Source organism: Bos grunniens, chromosome 14 (genome assembly GCF_055505025.1).
Source record: "Bos grunniens cultivar Pamir isolate PY7600 chromosome 14, Bosgru_T2T1.0, whole genome shotgun sequence".
NCBI classification, from domain to species: domain Eukaryota; kingdom Metazoa; phylum Chordata; class Mammalia; order Artiodactyla; family Bovidae; genus Bos; species Bos grunniens.
Genome location: NC_141178.1, coordinates 51,335,400 through 51,356,019, shown reverse-complemented (window position 1 = coordinate 51,356,019; position 20,620 = coordinate 51,335,400). Strand labels below are relative to the sequence as shown.

Genomic DNA, 20,620 nt, shown 5'->3' with positions numbered 1-20,620 from the left:
ATAGTAAAAACTGGAAACAACTGAAATAGCCTTCCATTTTTGGACTATGATGCATCTGGGAAAAGGAACAAAAAACTCTTTGTACATTACTGTGAAGTGATCTCCAGAATACCCGGTTAAGTGGAAAAAACAAGGTGCAGATCTGGACATTGTATGTTTTTTGTGTAGGAAAGGATGTGAATATTCGAAAGGAAATAATGGAAGAATAAATCAAAACCTGAAAACTGATGACTTCAAGGAGAGGTCAGCTGAAGACACCTCTGGATGAATCTTGTTCATAGCTTTGCATATTTTAAGCAATTTAAAAACAAAAATAAATGCAATAATATTGCATAATATGCATAATATGGAGGTCTCTAACAATTGAAAATAAGCAAGGAAAAAATCTATAACCTAATTGGTGGTGAAACGCATGGAGAATAATTATTTTAAATGACTTTAAAACATGGACATTAACCTGTATATTCCTCATGGGACGTATGCTAAGGGCAAAAAAAGCACACAAAGCAATGTTACTCTGCATTCAGTGATCTTATTGTTAATTTTATAGAGTTCTTTTGTGATTGTGTTAGTGTTATGAGAACCAAAGTTTTAAGCAGAAGATGAAAGAGATACAAATATAAAACTGGAGATTTTAAGTTAAAAAAGTCCTGTGATTTTTAAACTTGATTTGGGAATATAGTATGAAGTCACAATTTATTTTTCCCTTTCTAAAACAGTACACATTTCCTAGCTCTCTCCCCTGGAAATGCCTAAAAACAGTAACAAATAAGGAGCAGCAAACACCCTTAGCATCCATCTAAATACCATTTCCCCTTTAAAGGAACCAGAGATCCATAGAAAAGTGCCATTTCCAGGTGCTGGGCAGGAAGTGTGCAAGATATCCTAGGACAGCTTGCCTGAAAGCAAAGAAGCTGTATAAGAATACTGACTGAAGTTTTATCAAAAGGACACAGGAGCACAATTGATGGGGGCTTTTACCAGCCAAGGAAGTGAAGTAGCTCAGTCATGTCTGACTCTGCGACCTCGTGGACTGTAGCCTACCAGGTTCCTCCCTCCGTGGGATTCTCCAGGCAAGAATACTAGAGTGGGTTGCCATTTCCTTCTCCAGGGGATCTTCCTGACCTAGGTAGGGATTGAACCTGGGTTTCCCGCATTGCAGGCAGATGCTTTAACCTCTGAGCCACCAGGGAAGCCCTTACCAGCCAAAGATGGGACAATAAGACCATGAAAAAAGAAGTTGCTCTTTTAACCTCGTGTTTGGCAGCTACCATGTAGAATTTTCCCACATATCTTTCTGAGTTCTTATGCTGCGACTTTTAAGTCCATATGTGTCATTTCCTTTTTCTTTTCACTTTATTTTGGTGGTTACCAATCTCTGTAAGATAAGTTTTACATACTTGAGGCAGAATTTAGGGTTGTTTCTGCCAATACTTCATGGCAAATAGATGGGGAAACAATAGAAACAGTGAGAGACTTTAATTTGGGGGGCTCCAAAATCACTGCAGATGGTGACTGCAGCCATGAAATTAAAACATGCTTGCTCCTTGGAAGAAAGGCTATAACCAACCTAGACAGCATATTAAAAAGCAGAGACATTACTTTGCCAACATAGTGAAAGCTATGATTTTTCCAGTAGTTATATGTGGATGTGAAAGTTGGCCTATAAAGAAAACTGAGCACTGAAGAATTGATGTTTTTGAACTGTTGTGTTGGAGAAGACTCTTGAGAATCTCTTGGACTGCAAGGAGATCCAGCCAGTCCGTCCTAAAGGAAATAAGTCCTGAATATTCATTGGAAGGACTCATGCTGAAACTGAAACTCCAATACTTTGGCTACCTGATGAGAAGAACTGACTCATTTAAAAAGACCCTGATGCTGGGAAAGATAAGGCAGGAGGAGAAGGGGACAACAGAGGATGAGATGGTTGGATGGCATCACTGACTCGATGGACATGAGTTTGAGCAAGCTCCAGGAGTTGGTGATGGACAGGGAAGCCTGGCATGCTGCAGTCTACGGGGTCGCAAAGAGTTGGACAGGACTGAGTGAACTGAACTGCCTATACTTTTCTTTTTTTTTTTTTGCCTATACTTTGCAAAGTTAAAATTTCACTTTGAATTGAAGGATCTTTCTGTAGAGTACACACAGAGTTAGATATACTTTTTTATATTCTGAATAGTTTAATATCAAACCTTTTTGCTGATTGGATCTTGGAGTCAATATATAAATTACTTTTGGGGTACTTTTATAAAAAGAAGGATATCTTTACCACTGAAAAATAAAATTACAAAAGAACAAAAACAATGTAAGTTAGATAAGGATTGGCATATGAAATTTAGAGATGACAAATGCTAAAATGTGTAATCATTTGTTTGTTATTTTATTTATTCATTTGCAAACATCAGTTAAGTATGTTCCAAGACACTGTGTTAAGGGCTAATGTTAAAAATACATTTAAAGGCATGACCCTTGTCTTCAGTGACTTACATAGAAAACACTTTTATTTCTCAGTTTTAACCTCTGAAGAGAAATAGGTTTATACAAGATAAAAACCTATTTTTAGCAGCAGAGTTTTCATAATAATTAACCAGTTAATCATCATTCCCACTTGCAAGGATTTCAGTATTAACTGATTACGCTTGTTTTTGCTTTTTGTTTGTGTGTATTTCAGTTAGTATGACTTTTCAGCCATCAGTGTCATAGTGCTAATTCTTATCCATTACCTGAAAGTATACAAGGAGCTGGACAAAGCAAACTGGTGACTCCAGGTTTTGTAGTGAGTCTGTTTAGAACCTAAAATAGGCATTTTTGTGGGGGAGAATTTTCTTCAGCAAAATATGTTACCTGCTTTATTTTAATGTTATAATCATATTTATAGATTAAAATATATTTGTTAAATATTCCTTATTTTATATCAAGAAGTATGAATTAAGAAATAACTTCTAAATCAAAATTCATTCTCTTGTGTTGGTCTATTCTTATATAACTGTATTGATGATAATTACAGTCTGATGTAAATAATCCTAATAGTATTATCTCTCTTAACAGATTTTATTAAACAGAGAAGAGCAGGACTGAATGAATTCATTCAGAACTTAGTTAGGCATCCAGAGCTTTACAACCAGTAAGTAATTGTCATTGTGTTCTGAGGATACACTGAAACCCAGCCTCAGATCTGTGGAATGTTACTTTGTGCTGTATATTCTTGTGGAATCTTCCTCAAGCATTTTTCCCCTGGTGTTTTTAATCCTCTAAGAATTTTCCACCTTTTTCCTCCATCAACTCAAGGTCCTAGTTTCTTTCTTTCTTCCTACTGTACTTGTACTTGTTTTATAGATTTAACTTGAAAAGACTTTGCACAGTTAAAACATTTTGCTGATTATTTGATGCTATATTTATTCGTGCACTGAGAAAGCATTTCCTCATGTACCTCTGTGTGGGAATAAAAGGAGAAATGAGTGTTACCCTTACCTTCCAGAGGCATTGGCTCCCATGCTTTTAACAGACGTTTCAGAGTCACAACAACGCGAGGACTGTATTTTTTCATTGTTCCCCTTGTAACAGTGATTACTATTTTATAGTTCTTTACAGTTTATAGAGGATTTCTATCTTCTGAGCAGATGCTCTGACCTCCTTTTTAACCTAATTTACTAAATTAGTAAAATACTTGAGCTGGACCTCCTCTCACCAAGGTCTTCAGCCCAGTGCTCTGGGTTTCCTTTCCCCTGATGCTCACAGATAAGATGAGGGTCCGGGGAAGGTCAGCCCCTGCTGTAGCTCTGAGATTGGCCTCTGCAGGGAGGAGCAGGTGGCGGAGGGGCACAAAACTCGGTAGGATCCTTAAATTCAGGGTTCTTATGTGTCTTGTGTGTTCCTCAGCAAAGAACCTTTTATCACTTGGCTCTTTGTATAATTATTTTTTGAACATTATGCCTTTTCCCTCAGACAAATTCTGTGTTATCGTCAGCTTAGATCATCTACCCTTCTAAATAAAAACAAAATAAAAGTTAGTTTTTATTTTTTAACTTGTATTTATTTATTTATGGCTCTACTGGGTCTTCGTTGCTGCAGGGGCTTTTCTCTAGTTGTGGAGAGTGAGGGCTCTAGTTGTGGTGTGCGGGCTTCTCGTGGCAGTGGCTTTTCTTGTTGCGGATCACGGGCACTGGGGCACACAGACTTTGGTAGCTAGGCTCCCAGGTCTAAGAGCACAGGCTCAGTAGTGTGGTGAGTGGGCTTAGTTGCTCCGTGTTGTTGTGGGATGTTCCTCAATCAGGGATCGAACCCATGTCTCCTACATTGGCAGGCAGATTCTTCCCCACTGAACCACCTGGGAAGCCCTACCTTTCTAATGTTTAATTATTATTATATACACTTGAGATTACTTCAAATTGACATATTTCTGACTTGTTTGAAATTCATATGCTAAGAGCTTAAATTTGTCTCCTTTGACAGAACTTCACATGGAGTCAGTATAGAATAGATGGTGGTGATGTTCATTATTTCTGCTGGTATTTTGAATGCTGTTGCTCAGAACTTCTGACAGTGTATATTAAATTTGAAGTATTCATTTTGGATCTTGAACTATGGTATCATAAAGATGTTACATTTGGTATTGAAATTTAACTGAAACCAACTTGGTTATTTCAGTTTAGCATTATACTATAAAATACACAATTCTTAATTATACAGCCCAGTAGACTTTTTCATATATATACACCTCTTCCATTTAAAGTAGAGGACTTTTCCAGCACCCCCAGATTAAATAGCCAAGAGATTTTCTTTTAATTTTCAATTTAAGGTTTAACGGATGTTTTCTTTTTAATCCAATGTGACATTTCACGTTTTCTGGATCTCCTCTGTTAATGGAACTTTGTTAGTTTCCACACTCTCCATTTGAACATCAAACTGTTTATAAAAATAGGTTTAAGAAAACAGAAAGAGAAGCCAATCAGCGAATGTATCTTGAACACCTACTACATGCCTATTCTTATTATGTGTGGAAAAAGCACTTCAAAAGTAGCTTTCCGTTAGTAGAGAAAAGGTTATTTTTAAGATAACGCCTATTAAAATGGAATTTTAAAACTCAAATAAAATATTATTATTTCTCTGACGTGTGGATAGGAAAGGGTTTTCTGAGCATATTGGGAGTGAGTGATATGTTACAAAGGAAAACATTGATAAATTTGATTACTAAAACCTTTTGACCTCCAAAAATTACAAGTGAAATTTAAAACCAAAAATATAAAAAGTTTCCTATGAATAAAGGACATTAGATAAATATACTTACTAAAAGAGCTCATGCAGATAATACACACTTAAGAACCACCCCCCAAATAGACAGAGCACATTAACAGATGCAAATGGCTGATTAATTACTAGAGAAACGGAATATTTCCTTATCTATTTAAAAAATGCAAATGAACAAAATATTTTAGCTTTATTGCAGTATAACACAAATAGAAAAGAGCACAAATTGTGACTGTACAGCTTAATGAATTATGAGAAAGTGAATATATCTGAGTATCACCCCCTCCAGGCCAAGGAATAGAACATTATTAGCACCCCAATATTGAATATGGTTCCTTGTACTATGCAATAGGTTCTTGTTTTTTATCTTTTTTATATATAGCAGTGTGTATATTGGAGAAAGAAATGGCAACCCACTCCAGTGTTTTTGCCTGGAGAATCCCAGGGACGGGGGAGCCTGGTGGGCTGCCGTCTATGGGGTCGCACAGAGTCAGACACGAGTAAAGCGACTTAGCAGCAGCAGTAGTGTGTGTATATTAATCCTAAACAGTATGGAGGTTTCCTTTACAAACTAAAAGGAGTTACTTCATGATCTGAAGTCCCACTCCTGGGCATATATCTGGAGACTACTCTAATTCAAAAAGATATATGCACCCCAGTGTTCACAGCAGTACTATATACGGTAGCCAAGACATGGAAGCAGCCTGAATGTCCGTGAACAGCCAAATGGATAAAGAAGATGTGATATATATGTGTGTGTGTATGTATATATATAATAGAATATTACTCATCCATAAAAAGCGAAATAATGCTACATGGATGGACCTAAAGATTATCATATTAAGTGAAATAAGTCGGACAAAGAAAGACAAATACAGTATGATAGAATTTATATGTGAAATCTGAAATAATGATACAAATGAAATGATGGCAAAATAGAAATAGACAAAGAAAACAAACTGATGGTTACCAGAGAGGATAGCAACAGGGTGGGGAGCAGGGGGAAGATAAATTAGCATTTGGGGATTAATATATCTCAACTTTTTAAAAGAAAAAAAAAAGAACAATTTAAGAGGAGATACCCAGATGTAGAGATTTAACCGTTCCTCAGGATCGTCATCGGAGAAGGCAGTGGCACCGCACTCCAGTACTCTTGCCTGGAAAATCCCATGGATGGAGGAGCCTGGTGGGCTGCAGTCCATGGGGTCGCTAGGAGTCGGACAGGACTGAGCGACTTCACTTTCACTTTTCACTTTCATGCATTGGAGAAGGAAATGGCAACCCACTCCAGTATTCTTGCCTGGAGAATCCCAGGGACGGGGAAGCCTCGTGGGCTGCTGTCTCTGGGGTCGCACAGAGTCAGACATGACTGAAGCGACTTAGCAGCAGCAGCAGGATCGTCATTAATCTGTGCAGTCTTATTTCCTCTTTATGGGCTTCCCTGGTAGCTCAGTTGGAAAAGAATCTGCCTACAGTGCAGGAGACCCCAGTTCTATTCCTGGGTCAGGGAAATCCGCTGGAAAAGGGATAGGCTACCCACTCCAGTATTTCTGGATTTCCCTGGTAGCTCAGCTGGTAAAGAATCCACCTGCAGTGTGGGAGACCTGGGTTCCATCCCTGGGTTGGGAAGATCCCCTGGAGACGGAAAAGGCTACCCACTCCAGTATTCTGGCCTGGAGAATTCCATGGACTGATAGTCCACGGGGTTGCAAAGAGTCGGACACAACTGAGTGACTTTCACTTTCTTTCCTCTTTCTATCCATTTGTTCATACCCACTGTTGATGCCCACTTCAGCAGGTTTGTTATAAGTCTTTGGGTATATGTTGATTGACTGTTGCTTTGTGTCTGAGTGTTTAATGTGTACACGTAATGGTGCTTTGCTGTGGTTCCTTGTTTCTGACTGCTGGCTGGTCAGTCTTCTTTGCAGTCAGTTACTGTAGCCTGCTTACTCATTTCCCTAGTGGTGGATGGCTGTTCTGCTTCTGATTCACAGCTATAGAGAGTATAACAATGAGTCTCCTAGTTACATGTCTTTCACTGAACTTGTACATAATTTTTTTCTGTAGTTTATCCTTAAAACTGAAATTTCTGGCCCCAGGGAAAATGTATACTCAGTTTAACCAAATATTGCCAAAGTGCTTTTCAGAAAAGTTGCCTCATTTTACATTCTTGTGAGCAGTACGTGAGAGTGTTCCTTTCCCTTCATCCCTGCCAACTTGGGGTTTTATGTATCTTTCTAGATTTTTCTGGTTAGTGGACATAAAATGACTTCTCACTGTTGTTTTGTTTTTTCCTGATAATTAGTGAAGTTGGCCATCTTCCTAAATTTCATTACCATTTGGATTTTTCTCTTGTGTGAACCTTTGCCCATTTGTTTATTGGACTCCCTGTTTTTTAAAATTAATTTTCTGGATCATAAGGCAGTTCTATTTCCAGTTTTTTAAGGAATCTCCACACTGTTCTCCATAGTGGCTGTACTAGTTTGCATTCCCACCAACAATGTAAGAGGGTTCCCTTTTCTCTACACCCTCTCCAGCATTTATTACTTGTAGACTTTTGGATCGCAGCCATTCTGACTGGTGTGAAATGGTACCTCATAGTGGTTTTGACTGAGGAAACCAGAAGGGAAAGAGACACGTGTACCCCAATGTTCATCACAGCACTGTTTATAATAGCCAGGACATGGAAGCAACCTAGATGTCCATCAGCAGATGAATGGATAAGAAAGCTATGGTACATATACACAATGGAGTATTACTCAGCCATTAAAAAGAATACATTTGAATCAGTCCTAATGAGGTGGATGAAACTGGAGCCTATTATACAGAGTGAAGTAAGCCAGAAGGAAAAACACCAATACAGTATACTAACGCATATATATGGAATTTAGAAAGATGCTAACAATAATCCTGTGTACGAGACAGCAAAAGAGACACTGATGTATAGAACAGTCTTTTGGACTCTGTGGGAGAGGGAGAGGGTGGGAAGATTTGGGAGAATGGCATTGAAACATGTAAAATATCATATATGAAACGAGATGCCAGTCCAGGTTCGATGCACGATACTGGATGCTTGGGGCTAGTGCACTGGGACGACCCAGAGGAATGGTATGGGGAGGGAGGAGGGAGGAGGGTTCAGGATGGGGAACACGGGTATACCTGTGGTGGATTCATTTTGATATTTGGCAAAACTGATACAATTATGTAAAGTTTAAAAATAAAATTCAAAATTCAAAAAATAAAATAAAATAAAATAATTAATTTGCTTATTATAATACAGTAATGATTATTATTGGATTTTGTTTGCCTTTCTTACTATAAATGCTACAATGCTGACTTTTGTTTTCATGTTAAAAGAGAGAAAAGGTGTAGAAATGCAGTCATAATAAAGTTAATTTTTGTTTTTAGTCCAGATGTCAGAGCATTCCTTCAAATGGACAGTCCAAAACATCAGTCAGATCCATCTGAGGATGAGGATGAAAGAAGTACTCAGAAGGTAGTAAGAGGAATTGTATTTTTTAACAGAAAAAAAAAAATACCATTACCCAAAGATGAAATTATTGGCAACCTTAGGAGCCACATTTACTTAAAATAATTTCCTCCATTGTAGATTTTTTGCTGTGTAGAAAACATAAAAACAAATGTGTATACTTCTAACTGATCACTATTTCTTGTAAAATTGATAAAATGAGTACTTTTTATAACAAAAAGTAATGTAAATTAAAGATTTGAAAATAGTAAGTTAGAAATATCCCTATTATCAACAACCCAACCTATTTTTATTATTTCAGTGATTTTCTTTCTAATATATGAAAGATTTCTTAATATATGAATTTTTTAATTACCTGATTTTAATTGTACAACATATACAGTTTTGTGTTCTGCTCTGTTAACTTTACATCATACTTTTTGATCATCATGTATCTTCATCAAGATCATTGTAACTTGAAATGGTGAATTTTGACCAGCAGAAGAGGGCTTTTCAACCAGAACACTACATACCTCTTTCTCTGCTTTGTCAGGTTTTGATACGTAGAGCAGTCAATTATACATGTGCTGGTTGGCATTGACTAAGTTTTATTGCTGTAGGTATATGCACATAATTAATATGTATTCTGAATAAAGAATAGATATTCTTATTTTTTTAATGAATTGTGATATAGTAAGTTTGTGCTTTCTTAGGAAGACATTTTCAACATATACTTTAAAAGGTTATATTAGAAAGGTAAATTACCATAATTTAACTCAGGATTATTATGTAGCAGTTAAAAGTACATTATTAAAAAAGTATAATTGCAAGTGTTTATAAATATGATAATACCTTTATAATTGATTCATACTATTGGGAAATACATACATGAAAATGAGAGATGTACAGTTTTGTCTTTATAATATTTTAATTTTGTCATGGTGCTGTTTTTCTAATTTAAAAGGTAATGTCATTACCCACAGATAAAATCTTCATTTGAAAAATAGACATGACTACTAGAAAGTAGTTCTGATTCTCTAAGAGGGCCCTCAGTTAAGAGAAAAGGTTTAACTCTTTCCATTTGTGACAGGGTTGCTCCTAGGACAATGTAAAAGGATATTTTAATTTCATATATGCGCAGTTGGTCAAAAGAGAAATAACCAGCTGGGAAAACATAGTAAATAAACATAAGAAGGAAAAATATCTGTGTTAAAAAAAAGCTCATACAAATGAATTTTCGAAAAGAATGATATTTAAGACTGTAGTAGATTAAAGGAACAGGACCATGAAGAAATAACTCTTGGTAAACAAATATATGGGAAAATGTTCAACCTTGATGCCAGTAGCAAATAAAAGTTTTAAATGACAGGTTTTTTTCCTCTACCAAATTAACAAAAATGTCAAGAAACTGAAATGCACCAGGACTAATAAGGGTAAGGTAAGATGGGCATCCTTGGGCCTTACTGGCGTTATCATTTTATGCAGCTGTTGGAAAGCAATTTGGCAAAGTGTATCAAACATGAAAATAATTCATGTCACTTAGGAGTTGATGTAAATGAAACAACCCTTCTCACAGAAAAAAGCAAAGATGTTCACTTTAGTATGATTTATAATGAAAAGTTAGAATCAGTTTGAACATTCATCAAATAGTGATTGTCCCTATATATTGTACATTTAAAAAATATTTCTAAGGATGATATTATTTTGACATACCATTAAATGAAATCAGGTATAAAACTTCTCATGCAAATTTACACAGTGTGAGCACGGTCAGTTTTTAGAAGTTAATGCAAAAACTATATGGAGGTGCTAGAAGTATTTGTAATCAAATTACTTGTTAGTATGGATTTTTAAAGATTTTTAATAGTTTACTACTATTCAAAAAATATTTTAAGGAGTGAAATTTATGTAACCATGATTTTTTTTGTTAATCATGTTGAGCGTGTGTAGGTGTAGGTCATGTGAAGAATATCTTGCACTGCTGTAGGAAAATGCTTTTTGAAGAAGGAACCAGACTAAGAGAAATTGCTGGGTTCTGGCTCCTGTTCTGGCTCTGTTGACTTTAGATCCAGATTTTGTTTCTTGTTTCATCCATAAAATCTGGAACTTGGACTAGGATCTTTTGCTGTTTTAAAATACCAATAGAAAGAACCTCTCCAAAAAAAAAAAAAAAAATCCTTGCTTCATCTTCTACTTGTAAATATTTATTTTTTATTTTTTAATTAAAATTCATAGGAAATGTATCAGTTTGGTGCCAACATTGTTACTTTATAAGAAGCATATACTTTAGACCCTTTGCCCTTAATTTAAAAAAATAACTTGTTTTCTAGAAATTGTAAGTTGCAAATGAATTTAAGTGGGAATATATATGACATATGTCTCTAATAAGAAATTTGCTTAAAATTGTTGATTCTGATTAAAGAGAATGTTTTTAAAAACTTATTTTATATAATCTTATATGATGTATAATTGTACAAGGCTCTGGTAAATGTGCATATTTGAGACATCTCTGATTTAATTCTTTGAATATATTAAGAATTTCATAGTTTTTTGAAGCAGAATTCACTTCCATTTGGCTTTTGTGAAAAGTGCTCACTGTAAAAGGATCACTAGTTTAATCTTTTGGGATTTTGAGTTAAATTTCTAGCTAATTATTAGTGAGCTAGAATTTTATTAGTTAAATTGCTTTATGGTATGCTATATTAATAGGTGAGTAAAGATTTGCTTCTAAGTTAATAGGAGAGATTAAATGTACTTTGCTACTGTTATAATAAGAGAAGCCTATCTAAAAATTAGGTACTATCATAATACTGAAATTAGGGAGAAAAGCATTCTTGGTTTTATGTGCTTGCTTTAGAAGTAAATTTACCTCCTCCCAAATTAAAACTTTAATCCAGCATTTGCAGTTATAATAATCACATTATCATTTCTTATCTTTAATAATAGCTTATTAAAATATATGAAAATTTAAAAACAAAAGCTATTTTAACCAGTCTTTTAATGTAAAAAAAAAATACCTCTTAAATTGTTATTTCAGTGCCCGCCTCTTCTAAGGAGCTTTCTGCAGTTTACTTCATTCATTTGCCATCTTTGAGCTTGATTTCTGCCTTACCTTTTCCCTTACAACTTCTCTTGAAATTTATCATTAAAATGATTGTTTATGTTGATTGTGTATCTTTCCAAGACTGTATGCATTTATGGAGAATTAAAGCTTTAGGTTTAACATGGCAAATATCTGTGATATAGTTATGTGTATTTTACTTCAGAAATATCCATTGACTGATAACCTTTGAAACTTTAGTAAGAATGTTAAATTCTTCTTTTTTTTTTTTTTTTCCGTCCCAACAGCTACTCTCTACCTCACAGAACATCAACCTGGGACCATCTGGAAATCCTCAGTAGGTTTAATTTGTTTCAACAGTCTAAATGGATTTGAGGAAGATCCTTTTTTGTAAATGTGCAGATGTACATAATTATACCAGTTTAACTGGAAGCCTGTGAAACAGAACTGTGGTTACAGTGACTGTTGTACTGTCATACACTTTTCTGATTCACTGCTCTAGCTTCTCTTTGTTATAGTAGAGCTCTGAGGAGTTTTTAATCCACAGATTGTTGATTGGGTTCTGCTGTTTTGCCATCGTCACTTTCCTGGTGTGTGGGTGTGTATGTGTGTGTGTAAGATGAGTAGACCATATTTCCCCGAGGAACAGAAGTCCTGGGAGGCACTTGGGAAGTACTCTGGCAAAAACATCTGTGCAGGCCTAATTGATATTCTCCTGCTACCCAATGTCATCAGTACAGCCCTGGTTGTTAGCCAGCTTGGTCCAGAGGAGACTTGATGGAAATCAGCATATGAAAAGCTATTAAACTTTTTTTTTTTTTCCAATTTCTCCCATAGTCCCATATTTATTTGAACCCAGGGGAAACATTTTGGAGAACACCAGGAGTGGCAAATGTAGGCTTCACTTTAAGGTTCCACTCCAACAGTTCATTGGGATATGGAGGAGTCCAAGGCCACTTCTGGCTCTGAGGAGGAGGGCCCTGACAGATGAGTGATGACTGCTGTGGGTTACAAGAAGAGTGTAGTGTGGCTCTCCTCATAATTATCCTTCCAGGCTTACCAGATTAATTCTAAAGAATACTGTCTTAGGCCAGCATACTGTACTGCTTCTCTCACCCTTTTGGTTCACTTAGAGAATGAGTATGAAGTGAAGTGAAAGTCGCTCAGTCGTATCCGACTCTGTGACCCCACAGACTGTACAGTCCATGGAATTCTTCAGGCCAGGATACTGGAGTAGCCGTTCCCTCCTCCAGGGGATCTTTCCAACCCAGGGATCGAACCCAGGTCTTCTGCATGCAGGTGGATTCTTTACCAGCTGAGCCACCACGGAAGCCCAGTGAGTATAGACAGAAGAAATGATAAAGGAGACTAAAGAAAGAATAATTAGTAAGGTAGGAAACCAGCAATGTGGTATTATAAAAGCAGATGAAGACAGGGAATAAATAACTGTTGACGTTGCTGATAGGGTGGGTTAGATGACGATTGAGAATGGATCGTTGAATTTAATGTCACGGGTGACTTCTATGAGCAGTTTCAGTCGTATGGTGGATACAAGAGAGTTTGTCAGGCAGCACAAAATGGAAATATGCTTCCAGTTAGGGTTTGTCACCAACAATTAACAATAGGACTTTGGCTGTGGCCTCGGTGTGTTTACTGTGTTTGAAGGATTTGCATGTTTTTTCACTATTACATTTGTTCAAAAAATTATTTCAGTATTTCAGCATATCATTAGAGAACAAAATAGTTCAAAGAGCAAGTTCTAGAAGAAGAAAAACACCTAAGCTTAGTTAAGTATTTATCTCCATAATCCTGACCGGTTATTATTTAACCCAGACCTGGTATTACTGTCATGTTTGTATTGACTTTGTTTTGGTAATTAATTGAAGGACATTTAAAATGTGAATGGAGTCATTTCACTCTCCCTAGTCCAATTTAGGAATTCATCCTCCGTTAAAGAAAACAGCTCTTCTGGCTACTTAAGTTCAACTTTGTGCAGCCATCTGTTTTTGCCTACATACAGCCAATGCTGCTTTTAACCTGAGGTTAAGATAAAAATCAAAAGGCTGTCATAGTATTCTTCCTGCCTTCTCGATTCCTGGCTTTTCTGCATTACCATCTATTGGAATAAGTAGAGCGTCCTTTTATTTTTAACATGCAGGTAGTGTGTATGCAGAACACTGGTGAGTTTTCCTCCATCAGAAAATTTTCTTAGGGACTTCACCAGGTATTCCTACTAGTAACTTTGTTTTCATAATAATTTCCAGACTACTTAGTCCTTGAAATATATCACTGATTTATCTAGTCATTCAGTTTCCTTATTAACAATATTGTGAGGTTTATGGTTAATAAAAGTGATTTGCTACATTGAGTTCAAAATGACAGATCTTGTATAGACAGACCTTTTTCTCCCAAAAAGTCTATTACTGAAGCCCTTCTTAAGCCAAACTTAACAAAGCTTAAAGAAAATGACAAAATCTCTTATCTAACCAGAAAGTAGGTATTATTACTATTCATTATTACCCACTCCAGTATTCTTGCCTGGAAAGTTCCATGGACAGAGGAGCCTGGAAGGCTACACTCCATGGGGTCACAAAGAGACGGACATGCCTGAGTGACTATCACTCATTCACTCATTACCTTTTTTATAGTAAAAATGAGATCCTACCAGTGTAAAGGCTGGAGTTCTCATGCTGAAGTGTACCCAGATTTACTTATTAAGGAGTGAAGTATTAAAAACTATTGAAAAGTTAACATCCTATCAGTTTTCTTGGAGACTAATTCTTGTCATTTTTCATTTATTTCAGTGCTAAACCAACAGACTTTGATTTCTTAAAAGTTATTGGAAAAGGCAGCTTTGGCAAGGTAAGAGTCTTTTTATTTTTTCTTCAGTAAATTAATACTTTAAAAATGCATGCTTTTTAAAAATTAATTGTAGAGTCCCCCTGCCAATGCAGAAGACACAGGTTCAATCTATGGGTCAGGAAGATCCTCTGGAGTAGGAAATGACAACCCACAACCCACTCCAGTACCCTTGCCTGGAAAATTCCATGGACAGAGTAGCCTGCTGGGCTGTCGTCCATGGGATCACACAGAGTCAGATGTGACTAAGCACACACACACACAGTGATTTACAATGTTGTATTAGTTTCTGCTGTACAGCAAAGTGAATCTAGATAGATGGAGATTCTGTTTCCATATAGGTCATTACAGAATACTGAATAGAGTTCCCTGTGCTATACAGTAGGTTCTTACTATCTATTTTTTATACAGTAGTGTATTTATGTCAATCACAATCTCCCAATTTATCTTCTCCCGCCCTTTCCACACTGATAACCATAAATTTGTTTTCTGTATCTGTGACTGTTTCTCTTTTGTAGATAAGTTCATTTGTACCAGTTTTTTAGATTCCACATAAAAGTGATACCATACAATATTTGTTTTTCTCTCTTTGACTTACTTCACTCAGTATAACAATCTCTAGGTCTCTCCATGTTGCTGCAAATGGGATTATTCCATTCTTTTTTATGGCTAAGTATTATTTCATTGTGTATTTGTACCACATCTTCTTTATTCATTCCTCCATCAATGGGATGGACATTTAATTTGCTCCTGTGTCCTGGCTATTGCAGATAGGGTTGTAATGAACATTAGGTGCATGCATTCTCTTGAATTCTAGTTTTCTTTGGGATATATGCTCAGGAATGGGATTTCTGGGTTATATGGTAGCTCTATTTTCAGTTTTTAAGCAGTTTCCATACTGATCTCCATAGTGGCTGTACCAGTTTATAGGGGAATGCATGATTTATATATGGGATACCATGGCGATTTTTGGTATGCAGGATATAGAATTAAGATGCTTTCTCTACCTTCAAAGAACTGACAGAATAATTCAAGATACAAGGCATCTACTCAGATTCTAACCTAAAATTTATTTGTTCGATGAGTATTTTGTTGAGCACCTCGGTGCTAAGCACTGTTCTGCTCCGTGTTAGATAGTGTTGAACAAAAATGACATACTTTGTACCTTTGTGATGCCTACATCCTATTGAGGGAAATAGTCAATTAAAAATATGCGGTCAAGTAAATAATTACATGTAGTAATGGAGCTGTACAGGGGATGAAGATTAGAGTGAAGAGACAGGAGAGTAGGCAGTCGGGGGGAAGCCCCTACTTAGGTGAGTTAGTCAAGGATAGCTTTATGCATATATATACACACACATACATATTTTGGCTACACTGACACATGGGGGCTTCTTTAGTTGCAGGCATGGGCTTAGTTGCTCCACGGCACGTGGGATCTTAGTTCCCCAAACTGGGGATTGAACCCGCATCCTCTGCATTGGAAGGTGGATTCTTAACCATTGGGCCACCAGGGAAGTCCCTAAGGATGACTTCTTTGAAGAGGTATTATTTAAGTTGAGGCCATAAAGACATCAGTGAGCAGCTGTGTTAACAGCAGTTGGAGAAGGAAAGGGAAGTTTGAGACCCCTGTCCCTCTTCGTGCAGTGAATATTGAGTGAATCACGAAAGTTGACAGTGTGCCACAGCAAGAAGAATCCCTAAAGCCAGAAGCATCATAGATGGAAGTTGTCAGAATCATCAAATGTATTTAAGTTCCTTTTTTGCATTATACTTCAATCTGTAGTAAAAATAAATATGTATGTGTTTAATTATAGTGTACTATATTCATAGCTTCCAGTATCTAGATCTGGTTTGTTTTCTGAGTTCCCTAGAGACCAGAAACTGTGACCATAAAATTAAACCCGTGTGTGTTCATTAATTCAGCAAATATATGTTTGCCACCTGCTACACGCTGGGCATTGTGCTAAAATAAGCTATAGAAAAGTAGAAGTGCATCTTGCTGTCAAAATGCTCACAGTCTGTTGGAACGTTAGAGATAGTCTACTGTTAAAGACAGAGAGCATTATCTTTCAGAAAGCTCATGTTTGGACCTAGAGTCAAATAGATCTATCTAGTGTATATAATGTGAGGCATAGGGTCACACTTCACTTTTTTCTTCATGAATGTCAGCTGGTCCTACACAGTTCATTGAAAAGATTTTTCTTTCCCTCCCACTCTGCAGGGTAACCTCCATCATGTATCCAGTGTCCATATATGTGTTGGATCTGTTTCTAGATTTTGTTTTATACTTGTTTCTAGATTTTATATTTTGTTTCATTAACTGATTTGTCTATCCTTGGACCAGTACCACATTGTCTTAAAAATGAAGGTTGATATTCAACAGAACATCTCACCTTGCTCCTCTTCAAGAGACTCTTCTTAGCCCTTTGTGTATCAGTCTTAGGTTTTAGAATTAGCATGTTAAGTTCCCCAAGATTCTTTTGGATTTTGATCAATTGCTTTGAATCTGTAGATCAATTTGGAAAGAATTGTCATCTTACCAGTATTGAGTCTTCCAGTCCATGATCATGGCATATCCCTTTGTTAATTTAATTCATCTTAAGCTTTTGTTGGTAGTGTTTTGTGGCATTATGTATTTGATTTTTATGTATCTTTAATTGAGTGTATTCCTTTGTGTTTCATTTTTTATGCGGTGAGAACTGGTGTTAAACCTGGAAGCTGAATATACGCATTACCTGTGACACACTGGTTCTCCTCTAAGCTGTGTAGCCACCAGTAATGTTGCACATACTCACTAGGAAAGGCGTGTCCCAGAATATTCATAAGCTTCATTGTTCATCATCTAAATGTCACTGAAAGAGTGGATAAATTGTGGTATGTCTATGGAATGCAGTACTCTGCACAGTAATGAAATATGAAAGCAGTGCTATTGGTTTGGCCAAAAAGTTCATTTGGGTTTCCTGTAGTATTGTATGGAAAAACCCGAATGCACTTCTTGGCCAATCCAATACATATCACAATGTGAACATGTTATATAGAGTGAAAGAAGTCAGGCAGGCATAACATTATCTATGTGATTCCAATATATAAAATTCATAGACAAAACTCACCTGTTTTATTGCAAGTGAAAATAGTAGTCATCTTTGAGGAAGAAAGGATGAATCATTTCTGGCATAGGGCAAATGGGAGGCCTCAGGCTGCTCACAGTGTTTGGGTTTTTTGACCTGAAAGTGATTACACAGTGTGTCCGTTTTGTAATAATTTATTGAGCTGTAATGTTTGTGAGTTTTTCTACATGCATATTATGTTTAATAAAAGCTTTAAATTTAGCAAAATGCTTAGACACCAGCAAAGTACAATAAAACAAAAGCAGAGTACACAAAAGAAAAAAAAGCAAGCAGAAATGTAGATTCACAATGAAGGTGAAAAATAGAAAAATATGTATGACAAACTAAAATAAATAATGGGAATCTCATATTCTAAGCTTTTCTGCAAATGGTGGTCTTGGTTCCACTTTCCATTTGCCCATCTGTTTCTTAACTGTCTATTCTCCACATCTACTAATCTGCTGAAAAAAATGCCTGCCATCAAGGTACTTCCTTAGTTGCCACATTCTTTGAATTACTTTCTCAGAACAAACTTGAAGATGAACCAATCAGAGTAGAGAAGGGAAGGTCAGGTGAGTGGGAGCTGTCAAGAAAAGAAAAAACAATGTAAGAAAGAAGGAACATTCAATGGAGTCAAGTATTGTAGAGAGCAAAAGCCTGAGAAATGAGAGAGATGCCAGCAGTTGAACTGAGGAAATGTATACCCTGAAGGTATTCTTGACTTTGTTTTTATGAGTAAGAAACATCTTAATCAATAGACTTTATTTTTCAGAACCATTTTAGATTTACCAAAAAAAAAAAACTGAGTAGAGAGAAAATTCAGGGGGACTTCTCTGATGGTTGAGTACCTAAGACTCCAAGCTCCTAATGCATGGGGCCTGGTTTTGATTCTTGATCAGGAAACTAGATCCCATATGCTGGAACTAAAAATCCTACATGCCATGAGAAAGACCCAGCACAGTCAAATAAAATAAATATTTTTAAAATTTTTTAAAAAAGAAAGTTCAGAGAATTTCCAAACCACCAGTTTGCTCTATTTAGTAACATTTTACATCAGTATGGTACATTTGTTCCAAGCAATGGACCAATATTGATCCATAATTATGGACTCAAGCCCATCATTTATTCAGATTTCCTTAGTTTTTACCCAGTGTCCTGTTTTTTTGTCCCATCCAGGACATTAAGTTATCATGTCTCCTTAGGACTTTTCTTGTGTTTGAGGGCCTTGATGGTTTTGAGAAGCACTGGTTAAGTGTATTGTAAGACATCTGTCTGTTGTTGGAGTTTGGTGTTTTTCTCAAGACCAGACTGATTACAGATATAAGCGAGGAAGACCACAGATATACTGAAAAGTAAGGCCCAGCATTGTCACCAGTGGCAGATCATCTCAAGACGTTTTGAAATGGATCAGCTGATAGTTACCCAACTTGTAGGGTGTCTTGAATCCCTTAAAATTTATTTCTAAAACTTTGGAGTATGTCTGCCTTTTTTCTGGGGTAAGATCTTCTAAGTTTCTTCACATCCATGATGTCTGTGTGCACTGCAGCCCATTATAGAATCTCAGCTACATACGGTGTTTGTTTCTCTGAGTGCTTCTAAATTTGAAACCTATAAGAGAAACCCAAATGTTAAAATGAAAATGCATTTTGATCACTGAGAAACCATTTTCTTCTCTCTCTTTTTTTTTAATGTAGCCATGAAATTTATAGCCTCAGTGTTTTCCAAAGACACCTTGGGACTCAGGGCTAGCATACACACACACACAAACACACACATTTCTCAAGCAGTATAGATTTTGATACTTAAACTTAGTAAAAACCTTAACCATTTGCATGTTAAGTGACAAACGATGCCTGGCTCTTTAAATCATCTACATTTCTATGGTTTTAGTAAAATATCTAAGGAAAAGTGGAGTTGTAGAAACAAATTAGGGATTTTCAGCTTTCAAAATAAAAACATTACATTATCTAGGTCTGTTGTGGACTTTATTTTTATAAAATATTGACTTAGTGATAAGTGAATTGTCTCTGTCAAAACATTGATATTTCTAACAGCACAATCTTTAAATATAACAGGTTCTTCTTGCAAAACGGAAACTGGATGGAAAATTTTATGCTGTCAAAGTGTTACAGAAAAAGATAGTTCTCAATAGAAAAGAGGTAAAATAAAATAGCTTTGTTTTTCCTATATCCATCTTCTCAGTTAACAGAATTGTTTTCTGGTGTATAATGCAAGTTGATTTTTTTTACCTTTTTTTTTTTTAAACAGCAAAAACACATTATGGCTGAACGAAATGTGCTCTTGAAAAATGTGAAACATCCGTTTTTGGTTGGATTACATTATTCTTTCCAAACAACTGAAAAGCTTTATTTTGTTCTGGATTTTGTTAATGGAGGAGAGGTGAGTAATTAGTGTTTCAGTATTGATGATGTTTAGGGAAAAAAAATAGAATTGAGTTAGAGTTTTTCTTACCAGTTTTGGAAGCAAAGCCCAGAATAGACAGCTATTTGTTGAGTAGCAATAATATATAAGATGCTGGCTAATCAGCACAGTGCAGGATGTGGAGAAGTGAGACATAAAGTTCTTTTCCTAAGCAGGTTATGGTGCAGGTGGGAACCTTGTTATGAAGCTACAGACTTCTCTGATAGTTTTGTCACTGAACTATGTAGCAAGAACATATATTGAAACATTGGAATGAAAGTTGATTTGTAATTTTTGATAATTAAGGTTTCAGCAGTTGCATATAAACGTTAGTCTGTCATTTTCCAAAATGTGCAAAATCAGATGAGATGATCCTGTAATAAAGGGTTCTGTGGTGAAGCTAGTTTGGAAAACGTTTCATGTTATAACCTCTTGGTGGTTTACAGTACATTT

The 20,620-nt window shown here is 36.1% G+C and overlaps 1 protein-coding gene across 7 annotated transcripts in view; it reads left to right on the top strand.

Annotated features, from left to right (window-relative positions):
• SGK3 (serum/glucocorticoid regulated kinase family member 3) overlaps positions 1-20,620 on the top strand; it is a 112,042-nt gene that overhangs the window by 75,058 nt on the left and 16,364 nt on the right. For all 7 annotated transcript variants that reach the window (XM_086336727.1, XM_086336730.1, XM_086336724.1 and 4 more), the window contains 6 exons: positions 3,049-3,124; positions 8,656-8,743; positions 12,065-12,114; positions 14,582-14,639; positions 19,822-19,905; positions 20,015-20,146. In XM_086336727.1, the coding sequence (XP_086192853.1) occupies positions 3,049-3,124; positions 8,656-8,743; positions 12,065-12,114; positions 14,582-14,639; positions 19,822-19,905; positions 20,015-20,146 (488 nt within the window). The remainder of the gene's footprint in view (positions 1-3,048; positions 3,125-8,655; positions 8,744-12,064; positions 12,115-14,581; positions 14,640-19,821; positions 19,906-20,014; positions 20,147-20,620) is intronic.